Source organism: Callithrix jacchus, chromosome 1, assembly GCF_049354715.1.
Source record: "Callithrix jacchus isolate 240 chromosome 1, calJac240_pri, whole genome shotgun sequence".
Classification (NCBI taxonomy): domain Eukaryota; kingdom Metazoa; phylum Chordata; class Mammalia; order Primates; family Cebidae; genus Callithrix; species Callithrix jacchus.
This window is the reverse complement of record NC_133502.1, coordinates 130,846,632-130,867,785: the sequence shown is the minus strand read 5'-3', so window position 1 is coordinate 130,867,785 and position 21,154 is coordinate 130,846,632. Positions and strand designations below refer to the sequence as shown.

At 38.3% G+C, this 21,154-nt stretch overlaps 1 protein-coding gene across 6 annotated transcripts in view; it reads right to left on the bottom strand.

Annotated features, from left to right (window-relative positions):
* Nucleotides 1-21,154, bottom strand: part of LOC118155287 (uncharacterized) — a 213,211-nt gene that overhangs the window by 173,642 nt on the left and 18,415 nt on the right. For 5 of the 6 annotated variants that reach the window (XR_013526775.1, XR_013526773.1, XR_004745558.3 and 2 more), the window contains exon 2: nucleotides 924-1,010. The exons of the other annotated variant lie outside the window; for it this stretch is intronic. Coding sequence is in view for 1 of the 5 variants with exons in the window: in XM_078349973.1 (XP_078206099.1) it covers nucleotides 924-1,010 (87 nt within the window). In the remaining 4 variants the exon portion in view is untranslated. The remainder of the gene's footprint in view (nucleotides 1-923; nucleotides 1,011-21,154) is intronic. 6 annotated transcript variants of the gene reach the window in all.

Sequence of the window (21,154 nt, the reverse complement as noted above, 5' to 3'; positions counted from 1 at the left end):
TTACTATAGAAAATGACTCCAACAAATTTTTGTAAAAGGTAACTCTCATTTTTAAAGCAAAATTGAGTGATGTTATTAAGTAGGTTAATTAAAATGTTGGTTGTAGATAAGTATTGTTAATATCTAAATTTAGATTAACACTTCAAGTTATTCCTGTTTCTAAAAGATAGAAATACTAAAATTGATCACAAAATCTGAGATAATACTTGAAGTTAGTGCCTCTCGCATAGTAACAAATGTATTTTGAATGATTTATTTTCAGTTTAAGTTTCAACGAAAAAATAAGATATGCCCCAAGAGGAATAATTATCTGAATTGCATCTTTAAATATCTAATTATACAAATGCAAATAAGATAGTTTTACTTTCTAAATTGCTTTAATTCACCTAAATCATTCGAAATATTTTAATTAAAAACTCTGGGCCAGGCTTAGTGGCTCACACCTGTAATCCCAGCACTTTGGGAGGCCCAGGCAGGCAGATCACTTGAGGTCAGGAGATCAAGACCAGCCTGGGCAACATGGCAAAACCCCATCTCTACTAAAAATACAAAAATTAACCAGGCATGGTGTGACAGGTGCCTGTAATCCCAGCTACTCAAGAGGCTGAGGCACCAGAGGCAGAGCTTGCAGTGAGCCGAGATCTTGCCATTGCACTCCAGCAAGGGGGGCAGAGGGAGACTCCATCTCAAAAAAACAAAGAATCAAAAAACAACTTTGGTGGAGGCCGGGCATGGTAGTTTAGACCTATAATCCCAGCACTTTGGAAGGCCAAGGCAGGAGGATAACTTGAGGCGAGGAGTTCAAGACCAGGCTGACCAACATAGAGAAACCCTGTCTCTACTAAAAGATACCAAAATTAGTCGGGTATTATGGCGCATGCCTGTAATCCCAGCTACTCGGGACACTGAGGCAGGAGACTTACTTGAACCTGGAAGGCGGAGGTTGCAGTGGGATGAAATTGTGCCACTGCATTCCAGCATGGCCAAAAGAATGAGACTCCATCCACCTCCTGCCCAAAGAAACACAGGTTTGGTGGGCAAACTTAGAACTCAAGAAGAATGAAGCTAAAAAGAGTTAACCCATGTCACTCAAAACTAAAGTCAAAGAGAAAGAAACACGATTTTAAATCGAAGATATTTCTGTGAAAAAATTATCAGTAAATTAAAAAATAAAAATTAACAGTTCATTTATATGCTATTTAGATTGTGATTGCTGTGATTTTGCCTTCATCATAATATTATGAATATTACACATCAATTTTTGTGAGTGAGGTGGAGGGATTTGAGGAGAAGAGAACAGAACAAGGACAGGGTGTTTAAGAGCAGAAAGGCTAAGGATATTTTAAATAGGCCGTAAAAAGCTAAGAATAAAAGAAAAGTAAGAGGCAATAATTACAGTGAACAGGGAAAAAGTCAGAAATCTCACTAAGAAGAAAGAAAAAAGGAGCAAACAGCAAATAAGAATTATCCCTGTTGAAGGTGTAAGGAGAGGGATTTGGTAATTCTAGAAGTAGCCTATTCTCATAATAAAATATTATGCTACAACAATTAAAAAAGAAGAAACCAGAGCAATAAGTAAAAACATGAATAAATTTTACAAATAGTTGTATAATGTTGAGTAAAAGAATACAGTGCAAAAATATAAATTATATAGCTTCATTTCTATAAAGTTCAAAAACAAATATAACTAAATATATTTATTCCTGATGTTTTATCAAGAAATCAAGATAAGTGTGCAGAGGCAGTAATGACTGGGAAGGGGTACAATCCATACTTGTAGCATTCGGGCAGTGTTTTATTTTTTGACCTGGACAGTGGTTTTATGAGTTTTGTGTTCAGTTGTTGAGCTATACATTTATACCTTGTGCATTACTCTTTATATGTGTTATATCAAAATGGGGCAAAACAAAAAAAAGTGTTGATAAAAAAATGGCAAGCCCAAAAAAGCAATGAGATAGTACTAAGACCCAAAGCCAAACACTAACTTCAGTTATCAAATTATTAAAACTCACAAACTAGTATCAATCTGTGAACATGAATAAGTGGAACTAAATGCCATTTTTAAAAAAAGTTTAATTAAAAATATAGATAAAGCAGTGAATTTAAAATGAGGGTCAATTTTGGCCAGGCACAGTGGCTCACACTTGTAATCCCAGCACTCTAAGGAGGCCAAGGCAGGCAGATCACGCCACTGCACTCTAGCCTGGGCAACAGAGCCAGAACTCTGTCTCAAATTAAAAAAAAAAGGGTCAATTTTGAGAAATTTTTACTGAGAAAATAGGTTTTATATAAACATTAATGCCAACTACTAGCATTGGACTTAATAGGGAAATAACAGACACATTCCCATTAAATGAGGAATAACTTAAAGATACTGTTTACCACCCTTATTGCCCTTATTGTTTAACACTTATGCATTCATTTGACAAATGTTTATTTAGAATCAACTGGTATTAACCACTATTTTACTCAGAGGGGACAAATCTTTGTACAAAAATAAATACTCCACTTGCATAAAGACTACAGTATTAAGGGAAAAAACCAATGAATACATAAACAAATAAATACTGGATGGGAAAAGAGCTATAGATGAAAAATAAAGGAGGATATTAGAGATGGAATGAGATAAGTTGGAGTAAAGGGCATAACATTGTTATTTTATATGAAGCTATCAGGGATATCTTCTCTGTTAAGATAACATATAATTAGAGAGACTTAAAGGAAGTGAAAGCAAATCATGGCAACATATGGAGGGAAATCATTGTTGTAAGGACATTAGCCAATGCAAACACATATCCGAAAGAGTAAGCAGTATAAAAATAAGAATGGAAAAAATAAATTATCATTATTAGTAGATACTAAAATTTTTACCTAGAAAACACAAGAGAATCAGCTAAAAAGCTATTTCAAACACCAGTAAGACAACCAGTATAATACCAATATACAAACAAATAGGCTTTATCTATTCAAATAACAATTTAAAGATGTAATAAAAAAATCCAATTTAAAATAACAACAAAAAAATAAAACATCAGGAATAAATATAATTAGAAATATATTAGCTTGATATGAGGAAAACCTTAAAATGCCACTGATGGATACAAAACAAAAGGCAATTATGTGGAAAGACATTCTGTGTCCATGGAAAGAAAAATTTAAGTTTATAAATAGTTTAATATTCTTTAATTTTTAAATTATAACTTTATCCCAATAAAAATAGTTAGACAATATTTTTGGAACTCCACAAGTGGCTTCTAAAGTTAATGTAAAAATAATCAAAAAAGAATAGTCAGGAAATTCTGAAAAATAAAGGTAATGAAGTAGGAGTAGAGAATGTTTCCAATTCTAGGTATTATGTCATTGAAAAACTACAATAATTAAATCAGAATGAGAGAGAAAGAGGCAACAGCAAGGTGGAAGAATAGGTGGCTTCACACTTTCCCTCAAACTACAGACTTATTGAATAAACAGTACAGACAGATGGATTAATTTATTCTGTGAAATACACAGAAACTGAGAGACTCCTATATGTAGGGTGACTGAGACAACACTGATATCAAAACAGATAGGAAAAGCTGAGTCACACTCTTGCCATAAACCCCATCCATAGCACAGTGTCATACAATTAGGAGGGAACTATTAAATTCCAGCTGAAGAGTAATGAGTTTGCATATCACATCTAGTGCCCCAACTTTTCCAGCTGAGGCCTGAGCAACTGGCTCCTAACTCATCTGTCTCTGTGAGGTGGCAACCTAGCATTCATTAGTCCCCTCGACCAACAAAGAAAACAGATGTAGTTTAGAATGGATACATGGACACTTCTTGTAGCACTTACTCCTGGCTCAATGCAGAACAGAAAAACAATAAATTCCAGCTCCCAACTTCTTCCTCAAAGAAATTAGACTACACATCTAATATATAAACTTTTCTGACTGCTGCCTAAAGGTTGGTTTCTAACTAGCATGTCTTTAGGAGTTATGGGGAAGACAATTTCTAACCATCTTAACAGTGTGAATGAGGAAGGAGGAAGATGGCGCTATAGGAGCAAGTCAGGATTGCAGCTCTCAGTGAAAGCGCAGAGGGTGAGTGGATGCCACATTTCCAGACGGATCTTTATTGCCCACAGACGAGGAGATTCCCAGGTATAGGAGCCCCATGGGATGCCAGCACAGCTGTTTTGGCTGGTGTGGCTGTTTCAGCCAGTGCTGAAACACCAAACAAAATACACTGGTCTGGTTGCCCAGTTAAACTGGCAATTTGAGATTTGGGAAGGCAGATTAGCACATTCATCTGATTAAATGGGACTTAAACAGTAAGCCAGGCCAGGAGATTCCTGGGCAGTGACGTTTGAGCCAGTGCAGTGGGTCACTGCATGGGAAATCACACAGATCCCAGTGCCCTTTCAGCAGGCAACTGAAACACCTGGGAGAGAGTCAACCATTCAACTTAAAAACAAAAAATGGCTCTGAGGCAGGGAGCCAGGCAATCAGGCTCAGTGAGTCCCACCCCCACAAAAACAAACAAAACAGCAATTGGAAACGCTCAGGGTTGAGAGCTTCACAGCAAGCGCAGCTGAACCCAGGATGTTGCAGCTCGGTGGTGCAGGGGCATCCACCATTACCAAGGCATTCCGCCCCTACTGAGGTACTCTCCCATTGCTGATGGAGCCTGCCATTGCCGAGGCAACCCCATAACAGAGAGAGTCTGCCAATACAGAGGCAGGCCACCATTACCACAGCAGTTCTAACCACACCCATATAAACAGGACTACAGGGAATTACACTCAGCAGCAGGGCAGAGCCCATGGAAACAGGGCAGAGCCCACGGCAACAGGACAGAGCCCACAGCAGCAGGGCAGAGCCCACGGCAGCAGGGCAGAGCCTCGGCAGGCAGGTAGTGACTAGACTGCCTCCTTGCTGGGCAGGACAGTGCAACGGATACTCATAAATAAAGCCTTAACTCCCCGAGACAGAGCACCTGAGGAAAAAAAGAGACTTTATGAGTTCTGCTGCAGCAGACTTAAACGTACCTGCCTAGCAGCCCTGAATGAACAACGGAGCTCACAGCTCAGCACTTGAGCTCCTATAAAGTACAGAACTGTCTCCTCAAGCAGTTCCCTGACCCCCATATATCCAAAGAGTCACCTCAAAAAGGACTGATCAGACTGACATTTGGCAGGCATCATTCTGGGACAAAGATAGCAGAAGAAGAAACTGGTAGCATTCCTCACTGTTCCACAGCTGCTACAGGTGTACCCAGGCAACCAGGGTCTGCAGTGGACCTCAGCAGTCTTACAGTGGAGGGGCCAGACTGTTAGAAGAGAAACTAAGAAACAGAAATACTTCATCATCAACAATCTGGGCATCCACTCAGAGACCCAATCAAAAAGTCAGCAACTACTTAGATGACAGGTGGATAAATCCACAAAGATGGGAAGAAACCAATGCAAAAAGGAGGAAAACACCCAAAACCCCAACACCTTGCCTCCTACAAGGGACCACAATCTCTCACCAGCAAGGAAATAAAGATGGATGGAGAATGAGTGTCATGAAATGACAGAATCAGACTTCAGAAGGTGGGTAATGAGAAATTTCCATGAGCTAAAAGAACATGTTCTAACTCAATGCAAAGAAACTAAGAACCTTGAAAAAAGATTTGAGGAAATGACAACAAGAATGAACAACTTAGAGAGGAATATGAGTGAATTAATGAAGCTAAAAAACACAACAGAAGAACTTCAAGAAGCATGCACAAGTTTCAACAGCCGAATTGATCAAGCAGAAGAAAAAATATCAGAGGTTGAAGATCAGCTCAATGAAATAAAATGAGAAGGCAGGATTAGAGAAAAAAGAATGAAAAGGAATGAACAAAGTCTCCAAGAAATGTGGGACTATGTGAAGAGACCTAATCTATGTTTGATAGGTGTACCTGAATGTGACAAAAAGAATGAAGCAAGCTGGAAAATACTCTTCAGGATATTATCCAGGAAAATTTCCCCAACCTAGAAAGGCAGGCCAATATTCAAGTCCAGGAAATACAGAAAACACCACAAAGATATTCCACAAAAAGAGCAACGCCAAGGCACGTAATCATCAGATTCACCAGGGTTGAAATGAAGGAGAAAATACTAAGGGCAGCCAGAGAGAAAGGTCGGGTCACCCACAAAGGGAAGCCCATCAGACTCACAGCAGATCTCTCGGCAGAAACACTACAAGCCAGAAGAGAGTGGGGGCCAATATTCAACATCCTTAAAGAAAAGAACTTTCAACCCAGAATTGCATATCCAGCCAATAAGCTTCATAAGTGAGGGAAAAATAAAATCCTTTGTGAACAAGCAAGTACTCAGAGATTTTGTCACCACGAGGCCTGCTTTACAAGAGCTCCTGAAAGAGGCAATACACATAGAAAGGAACAAGCGTACTAGCCCTTCCAAAGACATACCAAATGGTAAAGAGCATCAACAAAATGAAGAATCTGCATCAACTGATGGGCAAAACAGCCAGCTAGCATCAAAATGGCAGTATCAAATTCACACATAACAATATTAATCCTAAATGTAACTGGGCTAAATGCACCAATCAAAAGACACAGACTGGCAAATTAAATAAAAAACCAAAATCCATCGATGTGCTCTATCCAGGAAACCCATCTCACATGCAAAGATACACAAAATCTGAAAATAAAGGGATGGAGGAAGACTTACCAAGCAAATGGAGAGCAAAAAAAAACAGGAGTTGCAATTCTCATCTCTGATAAAATAGACTTTAAAGCAACAAAGATTGAAAGAAACAAAGAAGGACATTACATAATGGTAAAAGGGTTGATACAACAAGAAGAGCTAATGATCCTAAATATATATGGACCCAATACAGGAGCACCCAGACATATAAGGCAAGTTGTTAATGACTTACAAAGAGACTTAGACTCCCACACAATAATAGTGGGAGACTTTAACACTGCACTGTCAATATTAGACAGATCAACCAGATAGAAAATTAACAAGAATATTCAGGACTTGAACTCAGACCTGAAACAAGCAAACCTAATAGACATTTACAGTACTCTCCACCCCAAATCCACAGAATATACATTCTTCTCAGCACCACATCACACCTACTCTGAAATTGACCACATAATTGGAAGTAAAGCACTCCTCAGCAAATGCAAAACAACTGAAATCATAACAAACAGCCTCTCAGACCATAATGCAATCAAGTTAGAATTCAGAATTCAGAAACCAACCCAGAATCGCACAGCTTCATGGAAACTGAACAACTGGCTCTTGAATGTTGACTGGATAAACAATGAAATGAGGGCAGAAATAAAGAAGTTCTTCGAAACCAATGTGAATGAACATACAACATACCAGAATCTCTGGGACACATTTAAAGCAGTCTCTACAAGAAAATATATAGCAATAAGTGCCCACATGAGAAGAGTGGAGAGATCCAAAATTGACACCCTATCATCAAAATTGAAAGAGCTAGAGGAGCAAGATCAAAAATACTCAAAACCTAGCAGAAGACAAGAAATAACTAAGATAGAGCAGAACTGAAAGAGATAGAGACACAAAAAACCCTTCAAATAATCAATAAATCCAAGAGGTGTTTTTTTGAAAAGATCAACAACATGGACAGGCCACTAGCCAGATTAATAAAAAAGAAAACAGAGAATAACCAAATAGATGCAATAAAAAATGATAAAGGGGAAATTACCACAGATTCCACAGAAATTTAAACCATCATCAGAGAATATTATAAACAACTCTATGCACATAAACTAGAAAACCTGGAAGAAATGGATAAATTCCTGGACACCTGTGTCCTCCCAAGTCTAAACCAGGAGGAAGCTGAAACTATGAATAGACCAATAACAAGGTCTGAAGTTGAGGCAGCAATTAAGAGCCTACCACACAAAAAAAGCCCAGGTCCAGATGGGTTTACAGCCGAATTCTACCAGACACACAAAGAGAAACTGTTACCATTCCTTCTGAAACTATTCCAAATAATTCAAAAAGAGGGAATCCTTCCCAAATCACTTTATGAGACCAATATCATCCTGATACCAAAACTCGGCAGAGACTCAACAAGAAAAGAAAACTTCAGGCCAATATCCATGATGAACATAGACCCAAAAATCTTCAATAAAATACAGGCAAGCCGATTGCAACAGCACATCAAAAAGCTTATTCACCATGATCAAGTAGGATTCATTCCGGGGATGCAAGGCTGGTTCAACATACGCAAGTCTATAAACATAATTCGCCACATAAACAGAACCATAAACAAAAACCACATGATTATCTTAATTGATGCAGAGAAGGCCTTTGACAAAATTCAACAGCCATTTATGCTAAAAACCCTCAATAAACTCGGTATTGATGGAACTTATCTCAAAATAATAAAAGCTAGTTATAACAAACCAACAGCCAATATGATACTGAATGGGCAAAAACTGGAAGCATTCCCTTTGAAATCTGGCGCTAGACAAGGATGCCCTCTTTCACCACCCCTATTCAATATAGTACTGGAAGTTCTAGCCAGAGCAATCAAGCAAGAAAAAGAAATAAAGGGTATTTAAATAGGAAAGGAGGAAGTCAAATTGTCTCTATTTGAAGACAACATGATTGTATATCTAGAAGACCCCATCATCTCAGCCCAAAATCTCCTAAAACTGATAAGCAACTTCAGCAAATTCTCAGGATACAAAATCAATGTACAAAAATCACAAGCATTCCTATACACCAATAACAGACTGAAAGAGAGCCAAATCAAGAATGAACTGCCATTCACAACTGCTACAAAGAGAATAAAATACCTAGGAATACAACTAACAAGGAACATAAAGGACCTCTTCAAGAACTACAAACCACTGCTCAACAAAATAAGAGGACACAAACAGATGCAGAAACATTCCATGCTCATGGTTAGGAAGAATCAATATCGTGAATATGTTCATACTGCCCAAAGTTACTTACAGACTCAACACTATCCCCATCAAGCTACTAATGACCTTCTTCACAGAACTGGAAAAAACCACCTTAAAATTCATATGGAACCAAAAGAGAGCCCACATAGCCAAGTCAATTCTATGCAAAAAGAACACAGCAGGAGGCATCACACTACCAGACTTCAAACTATACTACAAGGCTACAGTAATCAAAACAGCATTGTACTGGTACCAAAACAGAGACATAGACTAATGGAACAGAACAGAGTAATTGGAGGCAACACAACATACCTACTACCATACAATCTTTGATAAACCTAACAAAAACAAGCAATGGGGAAAGGATTCCCTGTTTAATAAATGGTGTTGGGAAAATGGGCTAGCCATGTGCAGAAAGCTGAAACTGGACCCCTTGCTGACACCTTACACTAAAATTAACTCCTGATGGATTAAACGCTTAAACATAAGACCCAACACCATAAAAACCCTAGAAGAAAACTAGGCAAAACCATTCAGGACATAGGAGTAGGCAAGGACTTCATGACCAAAACACCAAAAGCATTGGCAACAAAAGCCAAAATAGACAAATGGGACCTAATCCAACTCTGCAGCTTCTGCACGGCAAAGGAAACAGTCATTAGAATGAATTGTCAACCAACAGAATGGGAAAAAATTTTTGCAGTTTACCCATCTGACAAAGGGCTGATATCCAGAATTTACAAAGAACTCAAACAGATTTACAAGAAGAAAAAAAAAACAAACCCACTCAAAAGTGGGCAAAAGATACGAACAGACACTTTACAAAAGAAAACATACATGAGGCCAACAAACATATGAAAAAATGCTCATCATCAAGGGTCACTAGAGAAATGCAAATCAAAACTACATTGAGATACCATCTCACACCAGTTAGAAGGGCGATCATTAAAAAATCTGGAGACAACAGATGCTGGAGAGGATGTGGAGAAATAGGAACACTTTTACACTGCTTGTGGGAGTGTAAATTAGTTCAACCATTGTGGAAGACAGTGTGGCGATTTCTCAAGGACCTAGAAATATAAATTCCATTTGACCCAGCAATCCCATTACTGGGTATATATCGAAAGGACTATAAATTGTTCTACTATAAGGACACATGCACGCGAATGTTCATTACAGCACTGTTTACAATAGCAAAGACCTGGAACCAACCCAAATGCCCATCGATGATAGACTGGACTGGGAAAATGTGGCACATATACACCATGGAATATTATGCAGCAATCAAAAATGATGAGTTTGTGTCCTTTGTAGGGACATGGATGAACCTGGAGAACATCATTCTCAGCAAACTGACACAAGAACAAAAAATGAAATACCGCATATTCTAACTAATAGGTGGGTGATGAAAAATGAGAACACATGGACACAGGGAAGGGAGTACTACATATGGGGTTCTACTGGGGGGAATAGGGGAGGGCCAGCTCGGGGGGGAGCTGGGGAGGGATAGCCTGGGGAGAAATGCCAGATGTGGGTGAAGGGGAGGAAGACAGCAAATCACACTGCCACCTGTGTACCTATGCAACTATCTTGCACGTCCTGCACATGTACCCCAAAACTTAAATTACAATAAAAAGGACAAAAAAATAGTCTGAATGAGTATGTAAGTATTCTGTGGCTCATTCCCCTGGATTATTCCAGCAATAAAACAGAAGTCTTCAGCTTCTACCTGGAAAGAGTTGAACTACTACACATCTGGCCTCACCCCACTTTAACCTTTCCAACTGTTGCCTGAGAGTATGGCTTGTAACTCATCTGTTTTAGGTCACTGACAGGATATAGCATGCTCTAGTTTCTGGGGGTTGATAAGAACAAATGTGGTGTATTTGAGAGAGCAAAAAGCTTGAGTAAGTACCAAGCATCTCTGGCCAAGCTGATAAGGGTCATTTCCTCTCTAAGGCCAGTATGTGAAGATTGTGTAATATGGTTTGGATCTGTGTCCCTAACCAAATCTCATATCAAATTGTAGTCCCCAATATTGGAGATGGAGCCTGGTGGAAGGTGGTTGCATTGTGGGGGTAGATTTCTCATGAATGGTTAAGCACCATCCCTTTGGTGCTGTTCTCATGATAGTGAATGAGTTCTCATGAGAGCAGACTGTCTAAAAGTGTGCAGCCCAAAGTAACTTATAGATTTAATGCTATCCCCATCAAGCTACCCATGATTTTCTTCACAGAATTGGAAAAATACACCATAAACTTTATATGGAAGAAAAAAGAGCCCACATAGCCAAGACAATCCTAAGGGGGGGAAAAAAAAAAAGACTGGAGGAATCACACTACCTGACTTCAAACTATATTACAATGCTACTATAAACAAAAAAGCATGGTAATGGTACCAGAACAGAGATATAGACCAATGGAACAGAAAAGAGGCCCCAGAAAAAACACCATACAACTGACAAACCTGACAAAAACAAGCAATGGTGAAAGAATTCCCTATTTAATTAATGGTGTTGGGGAGACTGGCTAGCCATATGCAGAAAGCTGAAACTGGATCCCTTCCTTACACCTGATACAAAAATTAACTCCAGATGGATTAAAGATTAAAACGTAAAACCTAACACCATAAAAACTCTAGAAGAAAACCTAGGCAATACCATTCAGGATATAGGCATGAGCAAGGACTTCATGACTAAAACACCAAAAGCAATGGCAACAAAAGCCAAAATAGACAAATGAGATCTAATTGAACTTAAGAGCTTCTGCACAGCAAAAGAAACTATCAATAAAGTGAACCAGCAACCAACAGAATGGGGAAACAATTTTGCTGTCTCCCCATCTGACAAAGGGCTAATATCCAGAATCTACAGAGAACTTAAACAGATTTACAAGAAAAAAAACCCCATCAAAAAGTGAGCAAAGGATATGAACAGACACTTTTCAAAAGAAGACATTTATGCAGCCAACAAACATATGAAAAAAAGCTCATCATCACTGGTCATTAAAGAAATGCAAATCAAACCACGATGATATACCACCTCATGCCAGTTAGAATAGTGATCATTAAAAAGTCAGGAGACAACAGATGCTGGAGAGAATGTGAACAAATAGGAACACTTTTACACTGTTGGTGGGAGTGTAAATTAATTCAACCATTGTGGAAGACAGTGTGGCAATTCCTCAAGGATCTAGAACGAGAAATTCCATTTGACCCAGAAATCCCATTACTGAGTATATATCAAAGGGATTATAAATCATTCTATTATAAAGATACGTGCACATGTATCTTTACAGCACTGTTCACAACAGCAAAGACTTGGAACCAACCCAAATATCCATCAATGATAGATTGGATAAAGAAAATGTCTCACATATACACCATGGAATACTACAAAGCCATAAAAAAGAATGAGTTCATGTCCTTCGCAAGGACATGGATGAAACTGGAAACCATCATTCTCAGCAAACTGACACAAGAACAGAAAACCAAAAACTGCATGTTCTCACTTGTAAGTGGGTGTTCAACAATGAGAACATGCTGACACAGGGAGGGGAATACCACACACTGGAGCCTGGGGGTTAATAGCTAGGAGAGGAATAGCAGGGGGTAGGGGGATTGAGGAGGGATAGCATTAGGATAAATATCTAATGTAGATGATGGGCAATGGATGCAGCAAATCACGATGTGTATACCTATGTAACAGACATGCATGATCTGCATATGTACCCCAGAAGAAAAAGTATAATAAATAAATTTTTTTTAAAGTGTACAGCACCTCCCCCTTCACTTATTCTTGCTCCTGTTCCTGCCATGTGAGGCACCTTACTCTCCCTTTACTTCCCCCCGTGACTGGAAACTTCCTGTGTTCTCCCCATAAACAGAAGCTGCTCATTTTTCTGTACAGTCTGTAGAACTGTGAGCCAGTTAAACCTTTTTTCTTTATAAATTACCCAGTCTCAGGAATTTCTTTACAGCAGTGAAAGAATGGACAAACACACTGAGAAAGGTGGCTGATTTATCTAATACACAGAAGCCGACAAAAGAGTCAAGGAAAATGAAAAAAAAAAACAAGAAAATATGCTTCAAATAAAAGTAAAGATAAATATCCAGGACTTAACTCTAATGAAATAGAGGTGTATGATTAATCTGATGGAGAACTGTTTTTAGTTCTCATAAAGAGGCTTGCTAAGGCTAGGAGGAAAACTCAAATTCAACAGACATTTCAACACTAAAATATTCAATACAGAGGTTTCAAAAGAACATTAGGTCATGCAGAAAAAAGAGTCAGCAAACAAAAGACAAGTTATTGGAAATCATTGACAGAAGCAAAAAAAAAAAAGAATGAAAAAGAGTGAAGATAACTTAAGGAACTTAAAGGATACAAGAAAGCAGATCACTGTAAATACTGCGGAAGTTCCAGAAGGAAAAGACAAAAAAAAAAGGGGAAAACAATTACTCAAAGAAATAATGGCTGAAAATATCCCAAACCCAAAGAAAAAAATAGACATCCAAATCCAGGAAACGTAAAGATTATCAGGTAAGATGAACTCAAACTGACCCAAGCAGAGAAAAATTATAATCAAATTGTCAAAAAGTAAAGAAAAAGAAAATTTTGAAAGCACCAAGAGAAAAATGACATATATAGAAGAATCTTCATAAAATTATTAGCAGAATTTTCAGCAGAAACCTTGCAGAACAGAAGTAAGATGATATACTTAAGTACTGAAGGAAAAAATCTGCCAACTAAAAATACCACACTTAACAAAACTCTCCTTACAAATGGAGACAAATTTTTTTTAGGCAAACAAAAGCTGGGGGAGTTCATTACCACAAGACCTGCCTTACAAAAAATGCTAAAAGAAGTTCTTCAAATTAATGTGAAAGGACACTAAGCAGCAGCACAAGATCATAAGATAGTATAAAACTCATTACTAAAGATAAATCTATAGGCAAAATCAGAATATTATATTATTGTAATGATAAGAAGAAAATACTTTTAATAATAGCATAAAAATTAAAAGGCAAAAATATCACAAATAACTATAAATTAATGGATACATAATATAAATAGATGTAAACTGTAACATTAATATTACACAATGTGCCACGGGTGGGAGAGGTAAAAATATACAGTTTTTATATGCAAATGATGTTGACTTTTAATGGTTTTAAATATGCAATTAAACCATCATATATATATACATATATGTATATACATATTATGTGTGTGTGTGTGTGTGTGTGTGTGTGTGTGTGTGTGTATTTTTTGTGTGTGGGGGGAAGAGAAGGAGTTTTGCTCTGTTGCCCAGCCTAAAGTGGAGTGGCACAATCTTGGCTCACTGCAATCTCTGCCTCCCAAGTTCAAGCAATTCTTTTACTTCAGCCTCCTAAGTAACTGGGATCACAGGCATGTGCCATCACACCTGGCAAATTTTTTTATTATTTGTAGAGACTGGGTTTCACCATGTTAGCCAGGCTGGTCTTGAACTGACCTCAAGTAATCCTCCCACTTTGGCTTCCCAAAGTGCTAGGATTACAGGCATCAGCCAGGACACTCTGCCTATATATATATTTTAATAGAGATGGGTTCTTGTTCTGTCGCCCAGGCTGGAGTACAAGAGCATCAATAGCATCATCATAGGTCACTGCAGCCTCAAATTCCTGGAGTCAAGAAATTCTTCCTCAGTTTTCCAAGGAGCCAAGACAATAAACATACATGATTATTATCAGCTATTTTTAATTATATATATGTAGTTTGTAGAGAAAATGTCTCACTATGTTGCACTGGCTTGCTTTTCTTCTCTGTAAAGATGGGGGTATCAAACTTTTAGCCTCATGAATTCCTCACACCTTGGCCTCCCAAAATGCTGAGATTACAAGTGTAAAGCATCATGGCCAACCAAAATTATAACATATTTTATGTAAGAATACTCAAGAAAAATCTATAAAATTTACACAAAAGAAAAGAGACAGATGAATCAAAGTCTATCAGTTAAGAAAAACAAGATAACAGCAGAGCACAGTGGCTCACACCTGTAATCACACCACTTTGGGACACCAAGGTGGAAGGAACACTTCAAGCCAGGAGTTTGAGACCTGCCTGTGAAACATGGTGATACTCTGTCTCTATAAAAATAAAAATAAAAAATTGGTCAGGTGTGTTGGCATGTGCCTATTGTCCAAGCTGTTCGGGAGGCTGAGACAAAAGAATCATTTGGGCTCATGTCCTAAAGGTTGCAGTGAGCTATGATCATACTAATGCTGCACTCCAGCCAGATTGACAGAGACCCTGTCTCAGAAAGAAGAAGAAGAAGAAGAAGAAGAAGAAGAGGAAGAGGAAGAGGAAGAGGAAGAGGAAGAGGAAGCAGAAGCAGAAGCAGAAGAAGACAGAACATACAGTATGACAGCAAGAGAGAAAAAGAAGGCTGGGCACAGTGGCTCATGCCTGTAATCCCAGCACTTTGGGAGGCTGAGGCAGGTGGATCATTAGGTCAAGAGATCAAGACCATCCTGGTCAACATGGTAAAATTCCGTCTCTACTAAAAATACAAAAAATTAGCTGGGCATGGTGGCACATGCCTGTAATCCCAGCTACTCAGGAGGCTGAGGCAGGAGAATTGCCTGAACCCAGGAGGCAGAGGTTGTGGTGAGCCGAGATCGTGCCATTGCACTCCAGTCTGGGGAACGAGAGTGAAACTCCATCTCAAAAAATAAAGAGAGAGAGAGAAAGAGAGACAAAGGAATTACAAGACAAACAAAACAGTTAACAAATTAGTAAATCTGTTCTTATCAATTTTAATTAATTAAATGTAAATGAAATAAACTCCTGCATTAGTCAAAATTATCTAGAGAAACAGAACCTATAGGATATATTGAGAGAAATGGAAGGAAATTTATTATACAGGATTGGTTCATGCAATTATGGAAGCTAAAAAAATTTTCATCATCTGCTGTCTGTAGACTGGAGACTAGGGAAAGCTGGTGGCAGTAATCCAGTTAAAGCACAGAGGCCTGAGACACAGAGGAGCCAATAGTGTAAGACCAGTACAAACCCAAAGGCTTCAAAATCAGCAACACTGATGGTTGAGGGCAGGAGAAGATGAATGTCTTAGCTATAGAAGAAATAAGAACTTTGCCCTTTCTCCACCTTTTGATCTATATGGGCTTTCAATAAAGTGGATAATGCCTACCCATTTTTGCAAAGTTCATATTACTCACTGCAATCCAAATGCTTATTTCTTCTGAAAACACCCCCACATACCCACAGAAATAATGTTTTCAAGCTACCTAGACATCCTTTGGAACAGTCAAGATGAGACATCAAATTGTGAGACAACATTAAGCAAATAACACATGCATAATATTAAATTTCAAGGGACAGGAGAGAGAAAAATGTTTAAGAAAATAATAGCTGAAAAATTTCCAAATCTGAAAAACAACAAACCACTCAGGTACAGGAAGCTTGGATATCACCAATCAAATTCAATCCAAAGAAGAAATCTTCAAGAAAGAAAATAATAATCAAATTAGCAAAAATCAAATACAAAGAAAGATTACACAAGCAGTAGGAAAAAATAAATATGTCACATTAAATTACACTCAAATATGGCATTCAGCAGGTTTCTCAGTGGAAACTACATGTCAGGAGAGAGTGGGATGCTATATTCAAAGCCAAGGGGGAGAAAACAAAACTATTCACTAAGAATACTATACCTAGCAAATCTAACCTTTAAATATGAAGAAGAAATACATTCCAAGACAAACAAAAGCTGAGGAAATTGCCCAATACTAGGCTTGTCTTTAAAAAAAAAAATGGTAAAGAGCATTCTTCAAACTTAAAGAAATGGAAACCAAAATGTAACAAGAAAATATCTGTAGGTATTAAATTCATTGGTTTTAAAAAAAAAAAAAGGAAAGAGACAAATTCAGAATACTCTAATAATGTAATTAGGTTTTATATCATCTACAAAGGCCAAAAGATAAAACTATTAAAAGCAATAATAACTGTGATTGGTTAAGAGATAAGCAATATAAAAAGATATAATTTAAAACATCAAGAAATCAAAATGAGGAAGTGTTAATGTGCAGCATTTGTTTTGTTACTTTTCTCTGCAATCAAAGTTGTTATCAGTTAAAAACAACATTTTATAATTACAAGGTGTTTTTTATAAGCCTCATCACAACCACAATGCAAATAGATAATAGATATTTATTTATTATCTAATAGATAATAGTTTATCTGTAATAGATAAACTAAAAGTGAATTGAGTAGAATCAAAACTTACTACTAGAGAAAAATCACTTAACAAGAGTACACAAAGAAAGAAAAAAGGATCTACAAATAAATATAAAACGAGTAACAAAATGGAAGCAGTAAAACTATACATATCAATAACTTTCCATGAAAACAGACTGAATTATCTAAAGAGACATAGAATGACTAAACGGTTAAAAAACAAGTATCAGTTATATACTGTCTACAAGAAACTCACTTCACCAAAAAAGATAATCACAGACTGAAAGTAGAGGGATATAAACAGATATTCCATGTAAATGGAAAACAAAAAAAGAGAAGGTATTTCTATATTTATTTCATGATCACAGCATTATCCTTATACTAAAACCAGACAAAAACACAAGAAAAAAGAAAAAGAAACAACTACAAGCCAGTATTACTGAATATGGTTGCAAAAGTCCTCAACAAAATACTAGCAAACTGAATTTCACAACACATTAAAAAGATCATTCATTGTGGTCAAGTAGAATTCTTCCCAAGGATGCCAGAATGAATGAACATATGCAAATAAATAAACATTATAGAAGTCACTAACGAACCTAGAACAAAAACTGGCAGGTATAGTAGCTCATGCCTGTAATCCCACTGGAGCCTAGGAGTTCAAGCCTGGGCAACATAGCAAGACCCTGTCTCTCCAAACAACAATTTAGAAAATGAGTTAGGCATGGTGGTGCACCCCTGTGATCCCAGCTACTCAAGAGGCTGAAGTAGAAAGATCATTTGAACCCAGGAGGTTGAGGCAATAGTGAGCACCACTGCATTCCAGCCTGGATGACAGAGAGAGAACCTGTCCAAAAAAAAAATAAAAAAATAAAACTACTGATATGGTTTGGCTGTTTCCCACCCAAATCTCATCTTAAATTGTAGCTCACATAATCACCACGTGTCATGGAAGTAACCCAGTGGGAGATAACTAAATCATGCTGGTGGGACTTCCCCAGCTATTCTAAAGATAGTGAATAAGTCTGACAAGATCTGAGAGTTTTATAAAGGGACGTTCCCCTGCACACGCTCTCTGCCTGCCACCACCTCTACTATTTCACCTTCTGCCATGATTGTGATGCCTTCCCAGTCATGTGGAACTGTGAGTTCATGAAAACTCTTTTTTTAAAAAATACATAAGTTACCCAGTCTTGGGTATGTCTTTATTAGCACTGTAAGAATGAATAAATACAGTATATTGTTACTGGGTAGTGGGGTGCTGCTGTAAAGATACCCAAAAATGTGGAAGTGACTTTGGAACTGGGTAACAGGCAGAGAATGAAACAGTTTGGAGGGCTCAGAAGAAGATTAAAATGTGGGAAAGTAGGGAACTTCATAGAGACTTGGAGGACTCAGAAGACAGAAATATGTAGGAAAGTTTGGAAAAGTTAGGAAAGTTTCAAACTTCCTAGAGTCTTATTGAATGGCTTTGATTAATGTCCTTATAGTGATATGGACAATAAAATCCAGGTTGAGGTGGTCTCAGATAGAGATGAGAAACTTGTTGGGAAATGAAGTAAAGGTCACTGTTGCTATGCAAAGAGTCTGGTGGCATTTTGTCCCTGCACTAGACATCTGTGAAACTTTGAACTTGAGAGTGATAATTTAGGGTATTTGGCAGAAGAAATTTTTAAGGATCAAATCATTCAACAGAAAGCAGAACATAAAAATTTAAAAAATTTGCAACCTGACCTGCAATAGAAAATAAAAATCAATTTTCTGGGAAGAAATTCAAGTCTGCTGGAGAAATTTGCATAAGTAACAAGGAGATAAATGTTAATCACCAAGACAATGAAGAAAATGTCTCCATGACATGTCAGAGACCCTCATGGCGGCCCATTCTATCACAGGACACAGGCCTGGAAGGGACCAGGTCCAGGGCCCCCTGCTATGTATAGCCTAGGGACTTGGTGCCCTGTAACCCAGGTGCTCCAGCCATGGCTAAAAGATACCAAGGTACAGCTCAGACCATGGCTTCAGAGGCTACAAGCCCCAAACCTTGGCAGCTTCAATATAATGTTGAGCCTGCAGGTGCACAGAAGTCAAGAATTGAGGTTTGGAAACTTCTGGCTAGATTTCAGAGGATGTATAGAAATGCCTGGATGTCCAGGCAGAAGTTTACTGCAGGGGTGTGGCCCCATGGAGAACCTCTACTAAGGCAGTGAGGAAGGGAAATGTGGGGTTGGAGTTGCCACACAGAGTCTCCACTGGGCCACTGCCTAATGGAGATGTGAGAAGAGGGGCATCATCCTCCAGACCCCAGAATGGTAGATCAACAGCTTACACCATGCACTTGCAAAAGCTGTAGACACTCAACATCAGCCCATGAAAGCAGCTGGAAGAGAGGATATACCATGTAAAGCCACAGGGGCAGAGCTGACCAAGGCTATGGGAGCCCACTTCTTGCATCACTGTGACCTGGATGTGAGACACAGAGTCAAAGAAGATCATTTGGGAAGTTTAAGATTTAATGACTGCCTTATTGGATTTCAGAATTGCATGGATCCTGTAGCTCCTTTTTTGGCCAATTTCTCCCACTTGGAATGGCTGTATTTACCCAATGCCTGTACCTCCATTGTATCTAGGAGGTAACTAACTTGCTTTTGGTTTTACAGGCTCATGGGTGGAACGAACTTGCCTTGTCTCAGATGAGACTTTGGATTGTGGAATTTTAAGTTATTGCTGAAATGAATTAAGACGTTAGGGAACTGATTGATTTTGAAATGTGAGAACAAAAAATATTTGAGGAGCCAGAAGTTGAATGATATGGATTGGCTGTGTTCTCTTCTAAATCTTATCTTGAACTGTAGCTCCCATAATCTACATGTGTCATCAGGGGGACCCAATGGGAGGTAACTGAATAATGGGGGTGGACTTTTCCTATGCTGTTCTCATGGTAGTGAATAAGTCTCATGAGATCTGATGATTTTATAAAGGGCAGTTCCCTGCATGTGCTCTCTTGCCTGCTGCCATATAAGACATGCCCTGCTCATCTTTTGCCTTGTGCAATGATTGTGAGGTCTCCCTAGCCAGGTGGAACTTTGAGTCCGTTAAACTTATTTTTCTTTGTAAATTACCCAGTCAGAAACTCAAAACAATAAAGGCCATATACAACAAACCCACAACTAACAAAATACTAAATGGAAAAATAATTGAAACTCTTTTCTCTGAGATCTGAAACAAGACAAGGATGTCCATAAAATTCAAAGTGATATACAGGTTCAGTGTAATCCCTATCAAAATATCAACAACAGAGAACGATCCAAGATGGCTGATAGCTAACATCTCAAGATTGCAGCTCCCAGTGAAAGCACAGAGAACGAGAAAACGCCACACTTTCAGACAAATTTTTGTCACTCATGGAGCAGAAGATTCCCAGTGGAGGAGGCCCACGGGTCACCAGCATGACTCTTGTGGCCGGTGCAGCGGTTTTGCCAGCACCTTGGTGCAGCAGCTCTTGGTGCAGAGTAAACAGGACTGGTTCCCCTTCTGACTGACGTTTGGAGCTCCGAGAAGGCAGAGTTGCCTATTACGGACTCAAGAAGGAAGCCAGACTGGAGATTCCCAGGCAGAAAAGCACCATCAGTCTTAACACCGCTGTTTTGGCCGGTGCAGTGGGTTGCTCATATTTTGGCCCTGGGAATTAACAACTTGGACATCCACTCAGAGACCTAATTTGAAAGTTGGTAATTACAAAGATGACAGGTGGATAAATTTACAATGATGGGAAGAAATCACTGTAAAAAGGCTGAGAATACTCAAAATCAGAATGCCTCTCCCTCTAAAGAGTATCACAGTTCCTCATCAACAAGGGAATACGGCTTGATGGAGAATGAGTGCATCCCATTAACAGAATCAGGCTTCAGAAGATGGATAATAAGAAACTTCTGTGAGTTAAAAGAACATGTTGTAGCCCAATGTAAAGAAACCAAGAACTTTGAAAAA